Source organism: Cucurbita pepo, chromosome 6, assembly GCF_057944985.1.
Source record: "Cucurbita pepo subsp. pepo isolate OVF chromosome 6, ASM5794498v1, whole genome shotgun sequence".
Lineage (NCBI taxonomy): Eukaryota > Viridiplantae > Streptophyta > Magnoliopsida > Cucurbitales > Cucurbitaceae > Cucurbita > Cucurbita pepo.
Genome location: NC_141803.1, coordinates 3,471,774 through 3,490,161, shown reverse-complemented (window position 1 = coordinate 3,490,161; position 18,388 = coordinate 3,471,774). Strand labels below are relative to the sequence as shown.

The window sequence follows — 18,388 nt, the reverse complement described above, 5'->3', positions numbered from 1 at the left end:
AAAAAATTCACTAATAAACCCTAATTTTTCAATAAATCTAGACGTTCGACCACTTTACTGTATGGTTGCCCGTCCCCTAAATTTCTAGAAATCAGTCTAAATGTTCAACGACTTTAATAATATAGGTCAGTCGCAGTAATAATGATGATTATGACGGGTTATTCTTTCTTTTAAAATTGTCATATCTAAATTATAATTAGTTAAAAAAAAATATAGTAATTACGATAAGAAATTAAGAAATTTGAGCTATATACCGAATTAAATATAGGGCTAAAAAATCTTAAAAGTAGGCGCCGAATATGCATAGTAATATCTTCCATTAAAATGGTGGCATATGCATGAATTTGCAACCAAAAGTCTTCCATCAAAATCAAACCTTTTTTCTTTTTTTTTTTTGTGTTTTTTTTTTCAAAAGGTGCATTTATTCTACAAAATGTAATAAATGTAAATAAAAATATAGATTATCAAATTCTCACCATTTTTAAGAGCAATATTTTTTAAAAATTTTAATTTATTCTAATTTGATCATAAATTTTTAATATTTATTATTTTAGCTGTTGTTAATTTGTTAAAATTGATTTAAAAAATAAAAACTAATTAAAATAGTTATTATTTTAATTTAAATATTAAACTAATTTCGACTAAAATATAGAATAATTTTTTATTTTTATTTATTTTTAAATACAATAATATACTAATAAAGAAAATGAGAATGATTATGATATTATAATAAATGAATACTATCTCTATTGGTACGAGGTATTTTGAAAAGCACAAAACAGAGCCACGAGAGCTTATATTGAAAGCGAACAATATCATATCATTGTGAATAGTCGTGTTCATCTAACTTATATATTATTCAACTTATCGAAATTTTCCTTATGACAAATTTTGTCGGAAACTTTTTGTCAACAATAATTACGACTCTGTCCCTCTCTTGTATTTTCAATCCAAACACAAAATTTAAGTTTAAAAAGCACGTGTTGGATAGGCTTGTATCACGTTTTCCTTTCATTCTCTATTTTCGTTTTTTTCGCACCTAAAAAAAAGCAACTTATTAACTTATTCCATTTTTGTATTTTAATATATATATATATATATATATATATATATATATATATATATATATAATAAAATAAAAATAATTTGGAATCAAAATCAAATTTTTTATTTTTATTTTATCATTAACATTTAATTAAAATTAAACAATTAATTTCAAAATAAAAAATTAAAACAACGATGTATTATAGATTTATTTATTTTTGTGGGAATAAAACTCTAATTTACTTAATATTTTAATTCAATTTAAATTTTAACAACCCTATATTTGTACTCGTGTTTTTTTTAATTTTAATTTTTTTTTTATCTTTAAATTTGGAATTGGTCGGTTGTGGAAAAAGAACAAAAATCTAATTTCTTTTTCCTTGATTTATATATAAATAATATTTTATTTTATTTCAGTAAAATATAATTAATAATTCATTAATTATTAACTCCATTTAAAAATAGATCAATAATTTATTAAAAGAATAATAATAATAATAATAATAATTCGTTTTTAATTAAAATTAATCCACTAGCTATTTGTTTACTACAATATCTAATTATGGTAATATTTTTTTTAATTAATAAAAAAATAATTCTTTTAAGAAATTTTCAAAAGTAGTCAGAGTTTTCAAAGGGCTAAGAACGTTTTTTTGCTGCTTATTTATTAAAACATTACCCAATATTTATGTATTTTTTTAAATTATTTTTTATTATTATATTTAAACTAATAATTAATATTTTATTTATTGAAATACGCTCAGATTAATTAATTTTTTGCATTCTAATTATACAAAATTTTGGACGATATTATTTAATGTTCGATTCTAATAAGTTTGTCGTTTTAATTATGGTTAATTAAAATATATATTTTTAACTACAATGACTAAAATAAATAAAATAAATAAATAATTATGTTCATTTGGATAATTAATTACATTACCGTAATTTTTTTTTTTTTTACTAAAAAGGTACATATTTTTCTAATTGAAAGTGAAATATAATAATTTCAAAAGGTTAGAATGTTATATTCAAAGGAATTTAATTATTTCTTTATTTAATATGATATTTTTTTTTTCAAAGTTAATTAATATTTGTCATCTTAAAACCCTTTAACATTAAATGCTCCTCCAGCATTCCATTAAAAAAAGAAGCAAAAAAATTATTGAGTTGAATTTTTTGGTGTTTATAATAATAATAATAATATTGAAATTCATTAAATTAAAGCAAAAAAATCAAAATTCAAATGTATATGAAAATTCATAGTCATTTATCTTTAAAATATATATATATATAAATAATTAAATATACACAAATTTCAATATCTTACTATTATTAAATTTGTCTTATCCAAAATTATACTTAAAATATTTTTTAATTTTTTTTAATAATATATATTTATAATTTTTTTTAGGAGTAAAAAAGTCAAAATTCTCTCGAGAGACGTTTCTTTTTAAAAAATTTACTATTTCATCAATTATGTGTAAGATTTTATAAAATTCAGATTACGAAGCTAATTATTATATTACGAGAAAATTAATTATAAAAAATCATATAAAATGAAAAAAAAATATTGGAAATAATTGTTTTTTACAATATATATATATATATATATATATATATATATATATATATATATATATATATATATATTAATTAATTTATTTATTTATTTATATTTGTTGCAATAAATGTATAAAATGGTGGTCAAAAGGTTGAATTAGTCAATCGAATTAATAAAATTAAATTTTGTAAGTTTCTCACCAATTGGCAATCAAATGGAAAAGGCATAAATAATTGGTGCAACTTTTCATGACAACTCACTTTGGAAATGAATGACCGTTGAAAAATCTTGTGATTTTTTTATAAATATATTTATGGTAATAATAAGGTTTTTTTTTTTTTTTTTTTTTTAAATTTAATTTATTGTATGATCTATTTTATTAATGAAAGTGCTATAAACGAAAAAGAATAGTTAACGTGCATCGGGTTTTATCCTAATCATATAATATACAGTTATTTTTTTCGATGGGAGATTGTATTTATAATTAAAAGAGCAAAACTAGTAGTGTTTGGAGGTTGGATTAGGTCCGGTTGACCAAATCCAATCGGTCGACATCTCAAATAATCTTTATTGAATAATAAATTTGACTCAAACCAACTATAAAATATTTAAGTTTGGATAGTTCGAGTTGTTCGGGTCATTTATTCAAATTTTTAGTTTTAATAAATTTACTTGTTCGTAAAATATATATACGTGAAAATGTATTTTAAAAAATTAATAATAAATTTAGGTTTTTTTTAGTTCAACACGACCCAAAATAAGTTTACAATCCAACTCAAATCATACGAATTGAGGATGGTTGATCGAGTTTTTTGGGTCATCGGGTTTTTTTGAATATATGTAAGTAAAATTATGGAGGATGCACGTGAAAAAGTTGTTGAAGTGGGATGATTGATCGTATTACAGTGTGAATATAAACGTACGTGTTAGATGTCAATCTAATCATATAATAAAAAAGGTTTGTTTACGAGATCAAAAGGACAAGACCGGAGATCCTACATTTGTATGGACATAGACGTAATCGATGTCGGCTCAACCATATAAGACATTAAAAAAAAAAGGAAATTTTTGGAAGTGAAAGGCTAAATGTTTTTCTTAGGTTTTGAAATGGGAGAGATGGGTACAAAAGTAGGCACCGTCTTTAATTGACACACCAAATTTTTGATAGACAAAAAAAAAAGGAGAATTTGATCACTTTCTTTTAGTTTACGCCTTTGACTTCTAATTTCCCACCTTTTTTGTTTTAATTTTTTTTTTTTTTTTTTTAGTGTTTTAAAATTATTTTATTCAATTTCGAGACTAGAAATATTTATTTTAAAAATTCACCACTAGCAGATATGGTCGGTTTTGACATTAAAAAAATATATTAGGAAGAGAATTCCATATACTTGTAAGGAAGGGATTCCATCGAGCGTCATCGCTGGTACATTGCCCGATGTGCACAGAATGCTTCATTCTCCAACCGATGTGGGCCCTCGTAATCCTCCTGCCTTGGGGGCCCAATGAGCGTCTTTGTTGGCACAACGCTCGATGTCTAGCTCTGATACTGTAACATTTCAAGTTTATCGCTAGCCGATATTGCCCTTTTTGGGTTTTTCCTTCAAAGGTTTTAAAATGCTTCTAGTAAGAGGAGGCTTCCACACCCTTGTAAGGATTGCTGGTTTCTCCCATTTGTAACAGGTCAAACCCACTACTAGCAGATATTGTCTCATTTGACCCGACGTCAGCCTCACGATTTCAAAACATGTTTACTAGGGAGATGTTTCCACACTCTTTGAAGGAATGTTGCGTTTTCCTCTCCAACCTGCGAGACTTCACAATGGCTCGAGTTAATAAAACTATTTTCGTATTAATATATTTTTGTATTTGTTCAAATTATTTATTAAATATTCGAGATTTTAAGTACAGAACGAAGATGTAAATGGATAAACTCATGAAATCGAGGTTCAATCTCTCATTTTCACAATTTTATATTAAAAATAATAGTTTAATTCACCATTCAAGGTCCAGCGTCGTCGCTAGCACTCGTTCATTTTTTCAAATTGATGTGAGATCCCACCAAATCCACCCTCCTTCGTGGCCCAGCGTCCTTACTGACACACCGTCTCGTGTCTACCCCCTTCGGGGAACAACCTCTTCGCTGGCACATAGTCCGATGTCTGGCTCTGTCTACCCCCGACCATCCTCCTTCGTGGCCCAGCGTCTTTACCGGCACACCGCCTCGTGTCTACCCCCTTCGGGGAACAGCTTCCTCGCTGACACATAGTCTAGTGTCTAGCTCTGATACCATTTGTAACGGTCGAGGTCCACCGGTAGCAGATATTGTCCTATTTAAACTTTCCCTTTCGGGCTTTCCTTAGTGGTGTTTCGTTCTCCTCCCCAACCAAGGTGGGATATCACAATTAATATGAAATAAAAATATAATAATTTTGCAAAATAAAATTTTTTATTTTTTTTAATAATGTAGTCTAAATTCTAAAAATTTGTTGTAAATAAATATTTACTTAAAAAAGGTTTTTTTTTTTAAAAAAAAAAGAATTAAAAAAATGCTTAAAGCATTTATTAAGTATGGAGGGAAATTTTCAAAAAGATGGTAGCTAAAGCATTAAATTAAATATATATATTAAATACGAAAGGAATTTTTCAAAATGAATTATAAGAACGAATATAAAAGGAGAAAAACATGAAAAGGAAGTTCATAAAAACTACGTAGTGTGAAAGTCTAGGGCGTTAGACTAGAGAGGATTTTCGGTTTCCGCTTTCCACAATTGCTGCTTCCCGCCTCAGTTTATCTCTTCGCTTCGATTTCTGTGAGCTCCATAGACGAATTTGAGGAGAATTTCAGAGTTTATGCCGTCTTCATCTGATTTTATATAGCGATTATATCGATCGGTCCATCGATTTCCTCTTCGTCTTCATCTGATTTTATATAGTGATTATATCGATCGGTCGATCCATTTCCTCTTCGTCTTCATCTGTTTTTGTATGACGATTCAGTGTTCTTCTGCAACAAGTAATCGTCATAGTTAGATTTCTTCGTTTTTCGGCATAAGAAGATGAAATCCTGTTCATCGGAGAGAATCGGAGTTCGACAGTATAATAAATCGGAACTGCCGCGGCTGCGGTGGACGCCGGAGCTTCATCGGTACTTCGTTCAGACCGTCGAGATCCTTGGCGGAAGAAATCGTAAGTTGTATTTATTAGGTTTGTTTACTTTCATCACGCTTTGAAACAGAAAACTGTTTCAGAGAGAGTGTATGCGTCCGTATTGGAATCTTGATTGCTTTTTTCTGAAATCTGACTTGTTGCAGAAGCAACGCCGAAAAGAATCCTGCAAATGATGGGAGTGAAAGGACTGAAGATATCACACATAAAGAGCCATTTACAGGTGCTTTTCAATTAAATTTTGATAAACGCTAATTTTCCATCGCTATCGTTGGCACGAGTGATTATTTCTTTTTATTACGGTTACATTCTCTCGTCAATTCATTAAAAAAAAAACCTCTCCGATTTTTTAAAATTTATTTATAGTTCCGGTATGATCATGCTTGATTCTGTATTTGGATGGTGAATTGATACCAAAACAAATACAGACAAATTAAGGTCTTGTTTGATTAGGTCTTATTTAATCCTTCAACTGGATGTTTCCGTTTACAATTTGGAGTTTGTGACTTGTATAACCTGTTAGAGTCTGCTGATCTCATAAACCTACTACAAATCATAGTTTAAAAAAAGAATAAGCACATTTTATACGGGATCTATACAAACCAAGCATGTTTGTTAAGTAGATTTGAACTTTCTAACTCCTAATTACACAAACTCAAATTTGATTTGTTAAACCTAATGAGCCGAACATGATCTGTAATGAAAAGTATTTTGAAAAGACAAATTATAAATAAAAAATTCCGAGAAACTTATTCAAATATTTGAATCAAGCCGTGTAAACTCTCTCTCTAAATGTGAAAATGGCATTAAGCCAAACAGACTAAAACGATAAGAATAGTAGTAGCTTCCTAGGTAGGATTTGAACATTGTATTAATTAACTTTTGGTTAGGTACATTCCATACAGCGGGAGAGAAAAGTATGCTTTAATTCAATTAAATATGAAAATAAAGACAAAAGAAGTAGAATCATTACGAGTTCGTGCATGGCGACGCTACTCATTTTTAATCATGAGTCGTAAATAACCATTATTCTTTGTGAGTGTGTACATAGCTTTTTGTATTCTAGTAAAATTGTTGTTCTTCATTATTTTTCATTTATTTATTTATTTATTATCTATCCATTTTGGGCAGATGTACAGAAGTATGAAACTAGAGCAGGGCAGTAGCAGTAGGTTCGAGGATGTAGTGCTGAAACAAGCCACGAAGCAGACAAGAGGAAGAACGCTGCACTCTTCTGATATCAAAATCTTCTTATCTTCGGTCTCCTCTTCAAGTGGGTATGTTCATCAATTTTCTTCCTCTAATCATTTACTGCCGTTATAATGACCGTAAAAATCGTTTCATTTTGTTTGCTCCCATTTAATAATCATCGGGACTTTGTTTGATGACTTTTTTTTTTATTATTATTATTATTTAAAACTAAATTGATAAAGAATATTTTTATTCACTTTTTCCTTTTCATTTTGCTATCAATAATTTTAAAAATCAAGTAAAGTTTTAAAAATTAAGAAATGTAGTTTTTTTAAAATTTGTTAATTCAAATATTTTTTTTTTTTTAAGAAAGGACAAAACGACCATAAAAAATTGAAAAGAGTCGAGTATAAATTTCAAAAACAGAAAATCTTTTCATATTTTGTTTTCTACTTCTTATTTTTCATCGTTGAATGTTAAATTTATAATCTATAATTTTTTTTAATTTTTTTTTTTATTTTGCTATCTTAAAATTTTTAGGGATGTTTTCAAAATTGAATTCAATAATTTAAAACTAAAAAAATTTAAGGAATCAACAATCTTATTTAAAAAAATAAAACATTATAAAAAAATCGAAACGGTTACTAACGGTAGTTCAATATGAATTATGACATTTTTTTTTTAATAAAATGGTTTTGACGTATTTTGTAAGTATTTTTGGAAACTTCTACATATGTAGACCGTTATATACTATCGATTACATGCATGTAGCTTCCAAAATTTATTTAATTTATTTCGATCTAGCTTTTCTTCGACTTCCATTGTCTCCCCTATCTTTTATTTATTTAATTTGTTTTGTGGAAATAATTAAATAAATAAACTAACAGGGGAGGCAATGAAAGTCGAAAACAGCTAGATCGAGATAAATTAAATAAGTTTTGAAATACACGGAAAATATAACATCTATCTTTGCATTTTTATATAGCATGTATGTGAAAGTTAGATCAAAATATAGTTTAAACCCTCTTAATTTCTATATATAAAGGTGTGAGAATCAAAAGATAATTTAAAGTAAAATACTAATTGGATTATATAATGTTATGTTGATTATGAAAGGTTTAAAATATCCATTTTTTTTTTTTATAATGAAAACAGATATCTAATGTATTCTATTTAATTTATAGTAAAAAAAAGAATACATGAAATTTAATTCTCTTGGTTTGGAACATGAACTTAATTAAATAATAGTATATAAAAAAATGTGTATTCAATACATTGCAGGACATTGAGAGAAGAAGAAGAGTTCAACGGAAGTAAAAGAGAACACAAATCTTCATCCATCATGAAGGACAGCATTATTTCTCAACAGGTAAGTAACGTTTCAAATTTTATTTGAAATATGGAATTCAATTTATTTTTTAATCATTTTTTTTTTCTAATTTTGAAAAAATCCCTAATACATCAGCCAATTAATTTGTGCTTTCTATATAACAAACTTCTAAAAATATTTTTATCTAAATCTAGAAACAAACAAGAAAACTTTATCACTTTGTTTTCAATGGCTTATGGCATGGACCGCATGTCATTGATCTCAAATATCCTTCCCAATATAACAAGAAAAGATTATCGCTTAATTGGACGTACAATCCTATACTTGGTAATTACAGATAATTTCTTCTTCAAACTCTCTCTCTTATTTATTTAAAAAATTAGGATTAAAAGTTGATTTGAACTTTAAAAATACAAAAAATCTTATCAACCCATTGAATGAAATATTCTTTATATGGTAAAATTTTTATTAGCTTTTGATATTCTAGACATATTTGGTAACAATTAATATTACTATTATTTTAATTTTATGTTGGTTGCTTTTATACTCTTACCACTTCGATATTTTCGACTAGAAACAACCAGAAACAAAATGAAAAAATGTGTATTTAAAAGCTCAATTGTTTTGGTTTCATTCATATATTAGTATCCCCAAACAGAAAAAATTCCCAGTTTTAGATTCTGAAAACCTAAAACAAAACTTTTAAATAACATAATTGGTTTTAATATGAAATTTAATTACTACTACAAATTTCAGAAATGCATAAAACCTAAAAAAAACTGAACTTAAAATTAACCATTTAAGCTTTTTAATAACATAATTGGTTAATTTTAAATGTAATTACTTCAAATTTCAGAAATGCATAACACCTAAAAAAAACTGAACTTGAAATTAAACATTTAACCTTTTTATTTATTGATTTATTGGTTTATTTTGCAGGATTCAGATTCGTGCTTGCAAAGCAGAATGTCAGAAGAAATGTTAGACGACCAGGAGGAAGCATGTGACTGTGAACTGTCGTTATCCCTAAAACCCACTCGTTCTCCAATGACACGACAATTATGCGGCCAAGATGTAAGCAGCTCTTCCAATTCTACCTCCCCACAAATATACCAATTCAATTTTGTACAACTAAAACAATTTCCCCTTCCTCCCCACCTTACAAATTTGGACCTAACCATATGAAACCCCTCTTTCCCATTAGATTCATAGCTTTAGCTATTTTAATTACCCTTTTTCTGTGGATTATTAGGTATTTTATTACACTTTTTGTGGATTATATTGTTTTGTTGTAAGGATTCTATTTCATATTATATGGTTAAGTTACCCGTTTAATCTAATTTTTTTTATATAAATATTATAAGACATTACAAAATTAAATGTTTACAGGCTTATTAAACATTTTTTAAAATTTAAATACTTTCTTAGACACAACTAAAAATTCAATAACCTATTAGACACTTAAAAATTTAGGAACTAAATAGTAACGCAAAATCGAAAGAACTTTCTTAGACACAACTAAAAATTCAATAACCTATTAGACACTTAAAAATTTAGGAATTAAATAGTGACGCGAGATAGAAAGAACTAAACAAAATTGACACAAATATATATAAGTTTGAGAAATTAAATCAGAAACAAACGAGAGAGACAGATTATATCAGCAAATTATATCAGCAAAGGCATTGCATTGATTGCAAATATCCCATCCTGTAAATCTACAATAAACAATCATTCATTATGCATTAAATAATGCTAAATTTTTTTTTTCCCCATTATTTTTCGATCTAGAATGGCTATCTATGTACTAAAAATTAACATGAAATTGTACAGATTTGCAACTTGAACATGTACAAGTGGTGCAAGAAAGAAGAGAATTTTGAAACACTACCTTATCTCACAACGTTGGCCCAAATAGCAGCAGATGTTTTTCTGTTTCATTGTCTCTTTGCCAATGTCTTTTTCAATCCTTTGAATATTATCGCGAACCACATACAGTTCATGACCGATAATACCAATGGAACCACGAAAACCAAAAGCTGCCCAAAAGCGTGCATCTGGAGAACCTGTATGATTAAGGGAAATGCATTAACACAAACTTCAGAACATGAGTTTTTCCCTTTATTTTTCTCTACCAAATTGAACAAATACATCAATTTCTTCAAAAAAATCATTGAAAATAAACTATGGCCATAATATTTTGACAACTTTAATATAAGTTTTAGCGTTAAATTATTAAATAATGAGAATTTAAAGTTAGAAGTAATCATCAGACTGGATGGAGGCTATGATTTAAATGGCACACAGCTATGATCACAGAATTATTCACCCAAAAGACATGATTGGTGTCGCATGCCACGAACAATAAAAAGTCTCAACTACTAACTCCAACTTGACAAGAGGGACCCCAAAGATCGAAATTGTTAAAACACTTTATGTGGCGAAAAGAATAAAGTACAATTTAAAAAAATCAAAATTTCAAAAACAAGCTAAAAGAGAGAGACCTCAACTACAAGAAAGGAGATCGATCCAAAAGAATGATACCAAACTGAAAATTACAAAAAGTAATGATTAAGGACTCTACCCCACACCATATCCAAAAATCATTACCATGTTTCATAACCAAGGGTTGGTAAATTTGAAAATTGTTGAATTGATTTGAGAAAGATCATAAAATTTTCCAAAAAAAGAAAGACACCCCAAAACCTTCTCTATAATTTCCTTTTGAGTACAAAAAGAAAGGTAGAGTGGAGATTTGAACTTCCAACGTCAAGTAAACGAGTGAATGCTTTTAAACTAATCTCATGTTCACAAATCTATATTTTTTCTTACTTAAGGACATAAAAATATCTTCCTAAGCTTTCATGCTTTTGTCAATAGGTTCCTAACTTCAAAAAGTGTTTCAAAAAGTGTCTAATAGATGCCTAGATTTTTTATTTTGTGTCTGATCTTTAAAAAATAATTCAAATTCTTGAACTTTCAATTTTGTGTTTAATAGACACTCATTGTTTAAAATTAACAAATATATTAGTCATAAAATTAAATTATGTATCCAGTAAGACATTAAACTTATAATGTTTATGAATTTTAAAGAATGTTAAATACAAAATTAAAAGTTCAAACAACTTATTAATATAAAAATAAAAGTTTATGGACTCATTAGATACTTTCAAAGTTCTATAAGACGTAAAATTGAATGTTTTGAGATATATTAGATAATTTTAAAGCTTAAAAGAACATTTTCACACAAATCTAAAAGTTGGAAACTAACCTTGTAATTTAACCATGTTTTTTCATTTTTTTAAATTTCATATAATCAATCAAATTAATTCTATCTTATAAAAGAAAAATGTTCTATTGATTTGTAAACAAGGAAATAAATATATGTATATGGCACATGGTTCATATGATGCATGCAAGCTGACGAGTCTCTTTAAAACAATTGTAGACTTGTACTGCGACAAACTTATCATAAGGCCAGTAACAGATTGTTAATGTTTTGCCATTAGTATGAAGTATGTTTGGATTGAGTTTTTTAAGTATATAAAAATATTTTTAGCAATTAAAAACACTTTTTAAGCATTTATAAAGTTATTCCAAACAACTGATAAAAGGTGAGATTGATGATACCTGATTCAAGTGGAAGTAGACATGGTAAAACATGTACATGAACAGAAGAATTCTGGCAACCTGATGTAATATACAAGTTAAATTGCTTTGTTCCCAACTCTCCATGGAGCACAATTGAAAAGAAATATAAAATCAAAATACATATATAATAATCAGATATTTTATACTCACCAGCCAAGCGAAGAATATCACAACCCCATTTATGAGGTATGCTTTTGACTTCTTCATTCCAGCTGTGTCAAGGTACCTATACGAAGGGAATTGTTTCTTTTAGATCATATTCTGATGAAATGCTATACACAAGATAAAGATAAAAACATTCCCTTAAACACTTTTTATACCAAAAAACAGATATGAACAAATTTTGAAGTCAAAATCAACCCTATTTCACTTGATAATTTATTAACAGAAAACTACCATCTCAAATTGATTCCAGGTGTAGTCGTTTCAGAGATGAGAACCATGTAGGTGTAAAGTTGCCCCTCACCAGTCAACATAGCATAGGCCACAGCTAAGAGAGAAAGGAGATGATGTAACACCTGAAGAGACAACATTATGATTTTCCACAAACAACAAATTTCCCACATAACCGTTTTACCCAAAAGAACACACAAGATAATATGACAGGAATATACAATAACCAGCAATATTTAAAGGGAGAACGCACTTACATACTCCATTCCACCAAGTGCAGGATAAAACCACAAGATCATTCCCAAATCAGTAAAGAAGTAACCGGCAGACAGCTGCAGGAGTATCACCAAAATTTAAATCTATTTGAAGTCTATTGTGTTTTAGATTGGCAAAATTTTAAGTCTATTATGGAAATGATAGTTGGTGATGGGAGTTACCGTTGGCAACTAAAACAGAGCTTAAAATTAAAATAGGTGGACATGAGAAATAAAATGAAAGTTGATTTTCAGACCGTGCAACAACAGAAAAGTTGGCCATATATATGAATTTAGTACAGAGTTCGCACTTACACCCAGGCCAAATGCAGATATTGTTGAGCTACGAAAGGTAACAAGGCCAAAATATCGGTCAGAAAAGAGATCTGACAAAAACACCATGTACAATGACGCTGCTGTGATGAAAATGGCATGGAGAGTTGACATAGCCCTGTAAAAACAGCAAACGAAATAATATTACCAGGAAAAATAAATAAACCAATACAAAGAAGGGAATGATCATTTACCGGTTGTTCCACTCCACCCGCTGAATCCTAGAAAGGTTGGAATAACTCTTGAAGTAAACACCGCTGATCAAATCAGTTACGTCATAGACCTGGAAACGAAAGGATGATTTACAAATGACAGGCAAAAAGAAGAAGAAGAGGAGGAGGAGGAGGACATGCAAACTCACACAAAGAAGAGAAACTACTTAATAGCATATTATTATCAACCTGTTAACACCACGATGATTGAATTGAAGATAAAGTCGCATGCAAGGGACCCACATTCAACAAGATAAAAGAGCCATAAATGACGGGGAGGTACCAATTTACTAGCAAGTATGCCTGCGGGAATGGAAATGTATGGTACAACAGGATCTGATAGTACAAGATACTTAAGTAGTTGCTCAGCCTGGCTTTGATACGACTTAAGTGACATGATTGCTTGTTTCAATCTTCGGTTACAGCATGCTATGGTTTCAAAAGAAACAACAAGATGCCCAATTCATCCAAATTCTTTAACTTCTCCTCCTCTTTACATCTGTCTTCAAAAGAATAGGTAAGCAGCTTAATCAACATAATGAAGAATAATAGAGATCATGGGCAGATTTAGAAACAAGAGCATTATTCACATTCACCACTCTACAGAGGTCAACCCAAATGGATGGCAAGGGTATTGTGGCAGTGTTCTCTCAGAATCCTAGTTAAGGAATTATGATTGGAATGGTACCCATAGGTTTATCAAGTTTAAGGTCTCCTTTTGAAGCTTTTCTACTTCTGTAATTAATAACTAGTAGTTTTCCCCTTTTCGTAAACAATGAAGTGGTTTCTACCTTCTAAAACTCTTCTAGGTGGAATCCTTTTGCTTCCAATGCCAACTGGAGGGACTTTTTACAAACCACGGCATTTTACTTGGGTTAATGTCTCATCTCTCATTACAATTTTATGGTATCCAATGAAAACTAAGTTTTCTACTAATTTGTCTGAGGGAAAGAAACAGTGTTCAGCAAGGGTTGCATTTCTTTTGGGAATAATACTTGACATTCTTCTTAATCGTTATAGTGCACCAATGTGCAAAAAGCAGCAGACAGAAGATAAATTAAATAGTCATTACAAAGTAATATTGGTAATCCAAGCTTGAATATTCCTCATGTATAAAGATTGCTTAAAACCCCCTAAAGAAAGAATACGAAGGGGGAACATGAGGACACAGGAGCCAGTCTGCTGTCAGGATCAAAGATGAAATTTCATTTGAAAACAAGCGGAATATAGAGGCTTCTTTTGTTCTATAGTTACAGCATATGGCCTCTTGGTGTTGTTCAAATCACAAAGACATCTTTTGTAATTATAATATCGCTAGTTCACAAACATATCAGCTCCATCAACATTGAAGTGAAGCAAACAAACATGTGAAGATTTTATTGTTCACAGGTTGATAGTACAGAGCACCTCCTAAACCAACATAAGCCAGCAATTCAATGAAGTTCTACACAATGAATAATACATAACAACCTCAGCCAAGAAACTGAAAGATAAAAACTACCAAACAGAAACATCGTGAATTAGCTTCAGAGTCCCACAGGATGTAAAATTTCCACTTACACTTATCATGAAAATTGAAATGCAAAGAAGATCGCCAAGGACCAGTGACCAGCAAGTTTAACAATGGCAGTCTAATTTAAACTCCTAATATAGGAGGAAAAACCAAAAGGCAATCAATCACACTGAAAATATGTGTAAATGAATTTAAAAAACAAAAACAAAAGAAACAAAGATTAAGCACAACAGATAGAGTTCAACATGACAAAGGAACTGAAAGATAAAACCAAGCGAGCACAAACTTGAATTAAGTTCAGAGTAACACGGTATGTAGAAATTACGTTACACTAATTACAAAATCATTCTTCCAGGAACATCAACAGCAATCAAAAAGATTCACAAATGCAGTCCAACATAAACAGCAACAAAAAGCAATCAACGACGCTAAAGAAAGAAAGAAATCAACAGGTAGAATTCAAATTTACAATAATCACCAAAATTGAAACAAGAAGATCTTCCAAAAACATCAACACAATCAGCTAGTTTCACAAAGACAGTCAGACATGAATTTATAAACTCTAAGGCAGCAACAAAAGTAATCAATCACATTGTACAAAGAGGGAAATAAACAGGTGGAATTCAAATTTACACACAGCATGAAGATCAAAACACGAAGACGATCCTCCATAAACATCAGTAATCAGCAAGTTTCACGAAGACAGTCCAACATCAATTTCTAATGCAGCGACGGAAGCAGTCAACTACACTGAAAAAGAAAAAAAAAGTAAACAAATAAAATCAAATTTACACTAATCACGAAAATCGAAACGCGATGAAAATAGTCCAAAAGCATCACCAGCAATCAGTCGGTTCCACAAAAGCAGTCTAACATCAAATTCTAATGCAGCGACAAAAGCAATCGATCACACTAAAAAATGAAAGAAATAAACAAGTAGAATTCATATTTACACTCATCGCGAAAATCAAAACACAAAGAAGATCGTCCAAAAAACGTCAACGGCAATCAGCAAGTTTCGCAAAGGAAGTTCGGCACCAATTTCTAACGCAGCAACAAAAGAAATCAACCAAACTAAATAAAACAAAACAAAAACAAAGATTAAGCACAAAACAACGCAATCAACAACACGCATTAAAACAAAATAACAAATAACACAGAAACGCGCGTTTGAAAAAAGAACATCATCAAAACAAAGCGATGAGCAAAAATCACCACATATATCACCGAAACCATAAAAAAACTCACCGGCAAATCGCCAGAAAACGTCGCAACGCGCCGGAGAAGAATCAGCAACCAATAACAACTGCGGATATAGAGAGAGAGAGAGAGAGAGAGAAACGTAGCAGAAATACGGAGAAAGCGAATGATAGTGAAAATGATGATGAAAAAATAAGGCAAATATATATATGGAAGGGCTATGGAAACACCAATAACTTCTGTTAGCGAGTGAAGGAAAATAAAAAATGTATTTACCTTTCTATAATTGTGGATAGACTGCGAATTGTGCTTCCATTAAATTAATTTCCCTTTTATTTATTTATTTATCTAAACTTATTATATTATAATATTTGAGGAATTAAATGATGAAATTAAGTGGGCAATCAACAAGTAATTACAAAAATAAAAAAATTATGAATTATTGAGTTATATTGTGTGACCGTGCGCTCGTAAAAATTTATGGGGAGAGTTTCACAATCATACAATAAATACAGTAGACTATGACCTTCACGTACAATGTAATGACCTAAAGTGGCATCTGTTCGGGCACGCGAGACTGAGGATGAACACTTAGACAAGCAAGTGTCGTGATCCAATCAAAGAAGACAGTGCATCATTCAACATACCGAGAAAAATGTGCATTAAAGTTAAACTAAGACATAAGTTGGAGGCCTTTGGAGGACAAACCACGAACACGATCGAAATTATAAAATTTTAATACGTTATATTTAAGTGAAAAGAAAACAACCCTCGAACCCGACCTAAAATTTTTCGGTAATTCAATATGTAAGGTACATACGAGATATTTTATGTTTTCTAATGAATGATATATGTCTTAATTAGATCGTATTTATATCCATAAAGTACTTTGAATTTGCTCGAGAATTTAATAATGAAGTACCTATGATCTAGTTGGGGGAAGTTTGGGCTGAAATTAATGCCTAGGGCAGGTTGGCGGGCGGATGGGGTGTTCTACTTTCACGAGATTGGGATAAAATGGCGTACTCGCTTGAGGATCGTTGAAGGACGTCTGATGGCTAACGATTTAGAAACCAACGGTAGCGATGTAAAGGATTTAATAAACTTTTGACTAATCTCATCCATTTGGTTCGGTAGTTCAAATTTATATGTTTCTTTTTCTTCTGAAATTTTATATTTATTCTTTAAGGGATTTAAGATATTTTTTAATTTAGATTATAATTTTTTTTAACTCAATCAATAATTATTAAATAATAAATTCAACCTAATTTAATTATAATTTTTAAAGGTTGTTTAATTCATTTATTTAAACTTTTATTTTAAATAAAAGTAAAATATTAATTTATTTTTAAGTATTTAATTAAGATTCGCAATTAAAAAAAAGTTGTTGAAGAATAAATAAATAAAAATAATTAAAAATTAAATAAGAACAAAATAATTATATTTAAAATGATCGTTTTATGAAATTGATCGACCTAACAAAATTTATGAATTTGAATTTATTTAATCAATAAGGAATTGACACGTGTCAACCGAAGGAATCAAAACAGGTAACATGTCATTAGCAAAAGCCTCTAGTATTCATTTTGATTCGAAACTTTACAGAGCGATAGAGTGAGACATAAGTCCCAATTGGCGGTTCAGGTTGCTTACTAAGTCGAGTTGTTCAGTTCTATTTATCTTAGTACTAACTAAATTTTACGGCTCTACTTTAACCATCAGTGACAAAGTTTATAAAACTGTAACAGTCCAAGTACAAACTCACTACTAGCAGATATTGTCCGTTTTAGCCCGTTACATAATGGTATCATACACAGTCACTGAACAGTGTGAGACACTGGTCAAAGTAAGGCTAGACTCTCTTCATACCATAGTAGGCGCGTTTTAAAACTATGAAACTAACGACAATACGTAAAGACTAAAACATACAAATGGTTTCAAAGCGAGAAGCTGTGCCAGTGAGGAAGCTGGCCCCCAAGGAGGGTGGACTGTGAGATTCCATGTTAGTTGGAGAGAGAAATAAAGCATTCCTTATACGGGTGTGGAAACCTCTCCCTAGTAGACTTATTTTAAAACCTTGAGACTAACAACAATATGTAATAGGCCAAAGTGGACAATATCTACTAGCGGTGGACTTGAGTCGTTACAAAAAATGGTATCAGAGCCAGACACCGGGAAATATGTTAGCAAGGATGCAAGGCCCTTTAACAGACACGTTTTAAAACTGTAAAGTTGACGACAATACGAAATGAGCTAAAGCAGACAATATCTACTAACAGTGATTTAGGCTGTTACAAAGACGATCACTAACAAATGACATTGTCAACGACGCTCGTAAATCAAAGGCTACTTTAACCATTCTAGTATGATTGTGCTTGCCACGTTTTTTCATCTCTTTTTAGTAATCTAAAAACAAGTAAAAACCAAAATAGTCAACTGAAGAATCATAAATACACAGAATGAAAATGGGCCATGAAGAAGGCCCATTAGAGAGGCCCAAATGAAGAACAAAAACAAGGCCCATTAGAGAGGCCCAAA

General features: G+C 29.9%; 2 protein-coding genes across 10 annotated transcripts; one reads left to right on the top strand and one right to left on the bottom strand.

The window, feature by feature from the left end:
• The first annotated feature begins 5,293 nt into the window (after positions 1-5,293).
• LOC111797654 (uncharacterized) lies at positions 5,294-9,634 on the top strand. The gene is made up of 5 exons (XM_023680721.2): positions 5,294-5,794; positions 5,920-5,996; positions 6,905-7,050; positions 8,246-8,333; positions 9,234-9,634. The coding sequence occupies exons 1-5, from the start codon at positions 5,665-5,667 to the stop codon at positions 9,477-9,479; spliced, it is 687 nt and encodes a 228-aa protein (XP_023536489.1). The 5' UTR covers positions 5,294-5,664; the 3' UTR covers positions 9,480-9,634.
• Positions 9,635-9,962: 328 nt separating this feature from the next.
• LOC111797737 (uncharacterized) lies at positions 9,963-16,052 on the bottom strand. 9 transcript variants are annotated; one of them, XM_087125031.1, is made up of 11 exons: positions 15,899-16,050; positions 15,288-15,400; positions 14,698-14,781; positions 13,421-13,636; positions 13,120-13,208; positions 12,908-13,043; positions 12,596-12,670; positions 12,342-12,463; positions 12,096-12,171; positions 11,925-11,984; positions 9,963-10,360 (listed from the first exon to the last, which is right to left on the bottom strand). In XM_087125031.1, exons 4-11 carry the CDS (start codon positions 13,532-13,534, stop codon positions 10,232-10,234), a joined length of 801 nt encoding a protein of 266 aa, XP_086981157.1. In that variant the 5' UTR covers positions 13,535-13,636; positions 14,698-14,781; positions 15,288-15,400; positions 15,899-16,050; the 3' UTR covers positions 9,963-10,231. The 9 variants fall into 9 exon arrangements, with proteins under 9 accessions (XP_086981157.1, XP_086981158.1, XP_023536619.2 ...); XM_087125032.1 differs by lacking the exon at positions 14,698-14,781 and having other exon boundaries at positions 15,284-15,400; XM_023680851.2 differs by lacking the exon at positions 14,698-14,781 and having other exon boundaries at positions 13,421-13,640.
• Between the last annotated feature and the right edge of the window lie 2,336 nt (positions 16,053-18,388).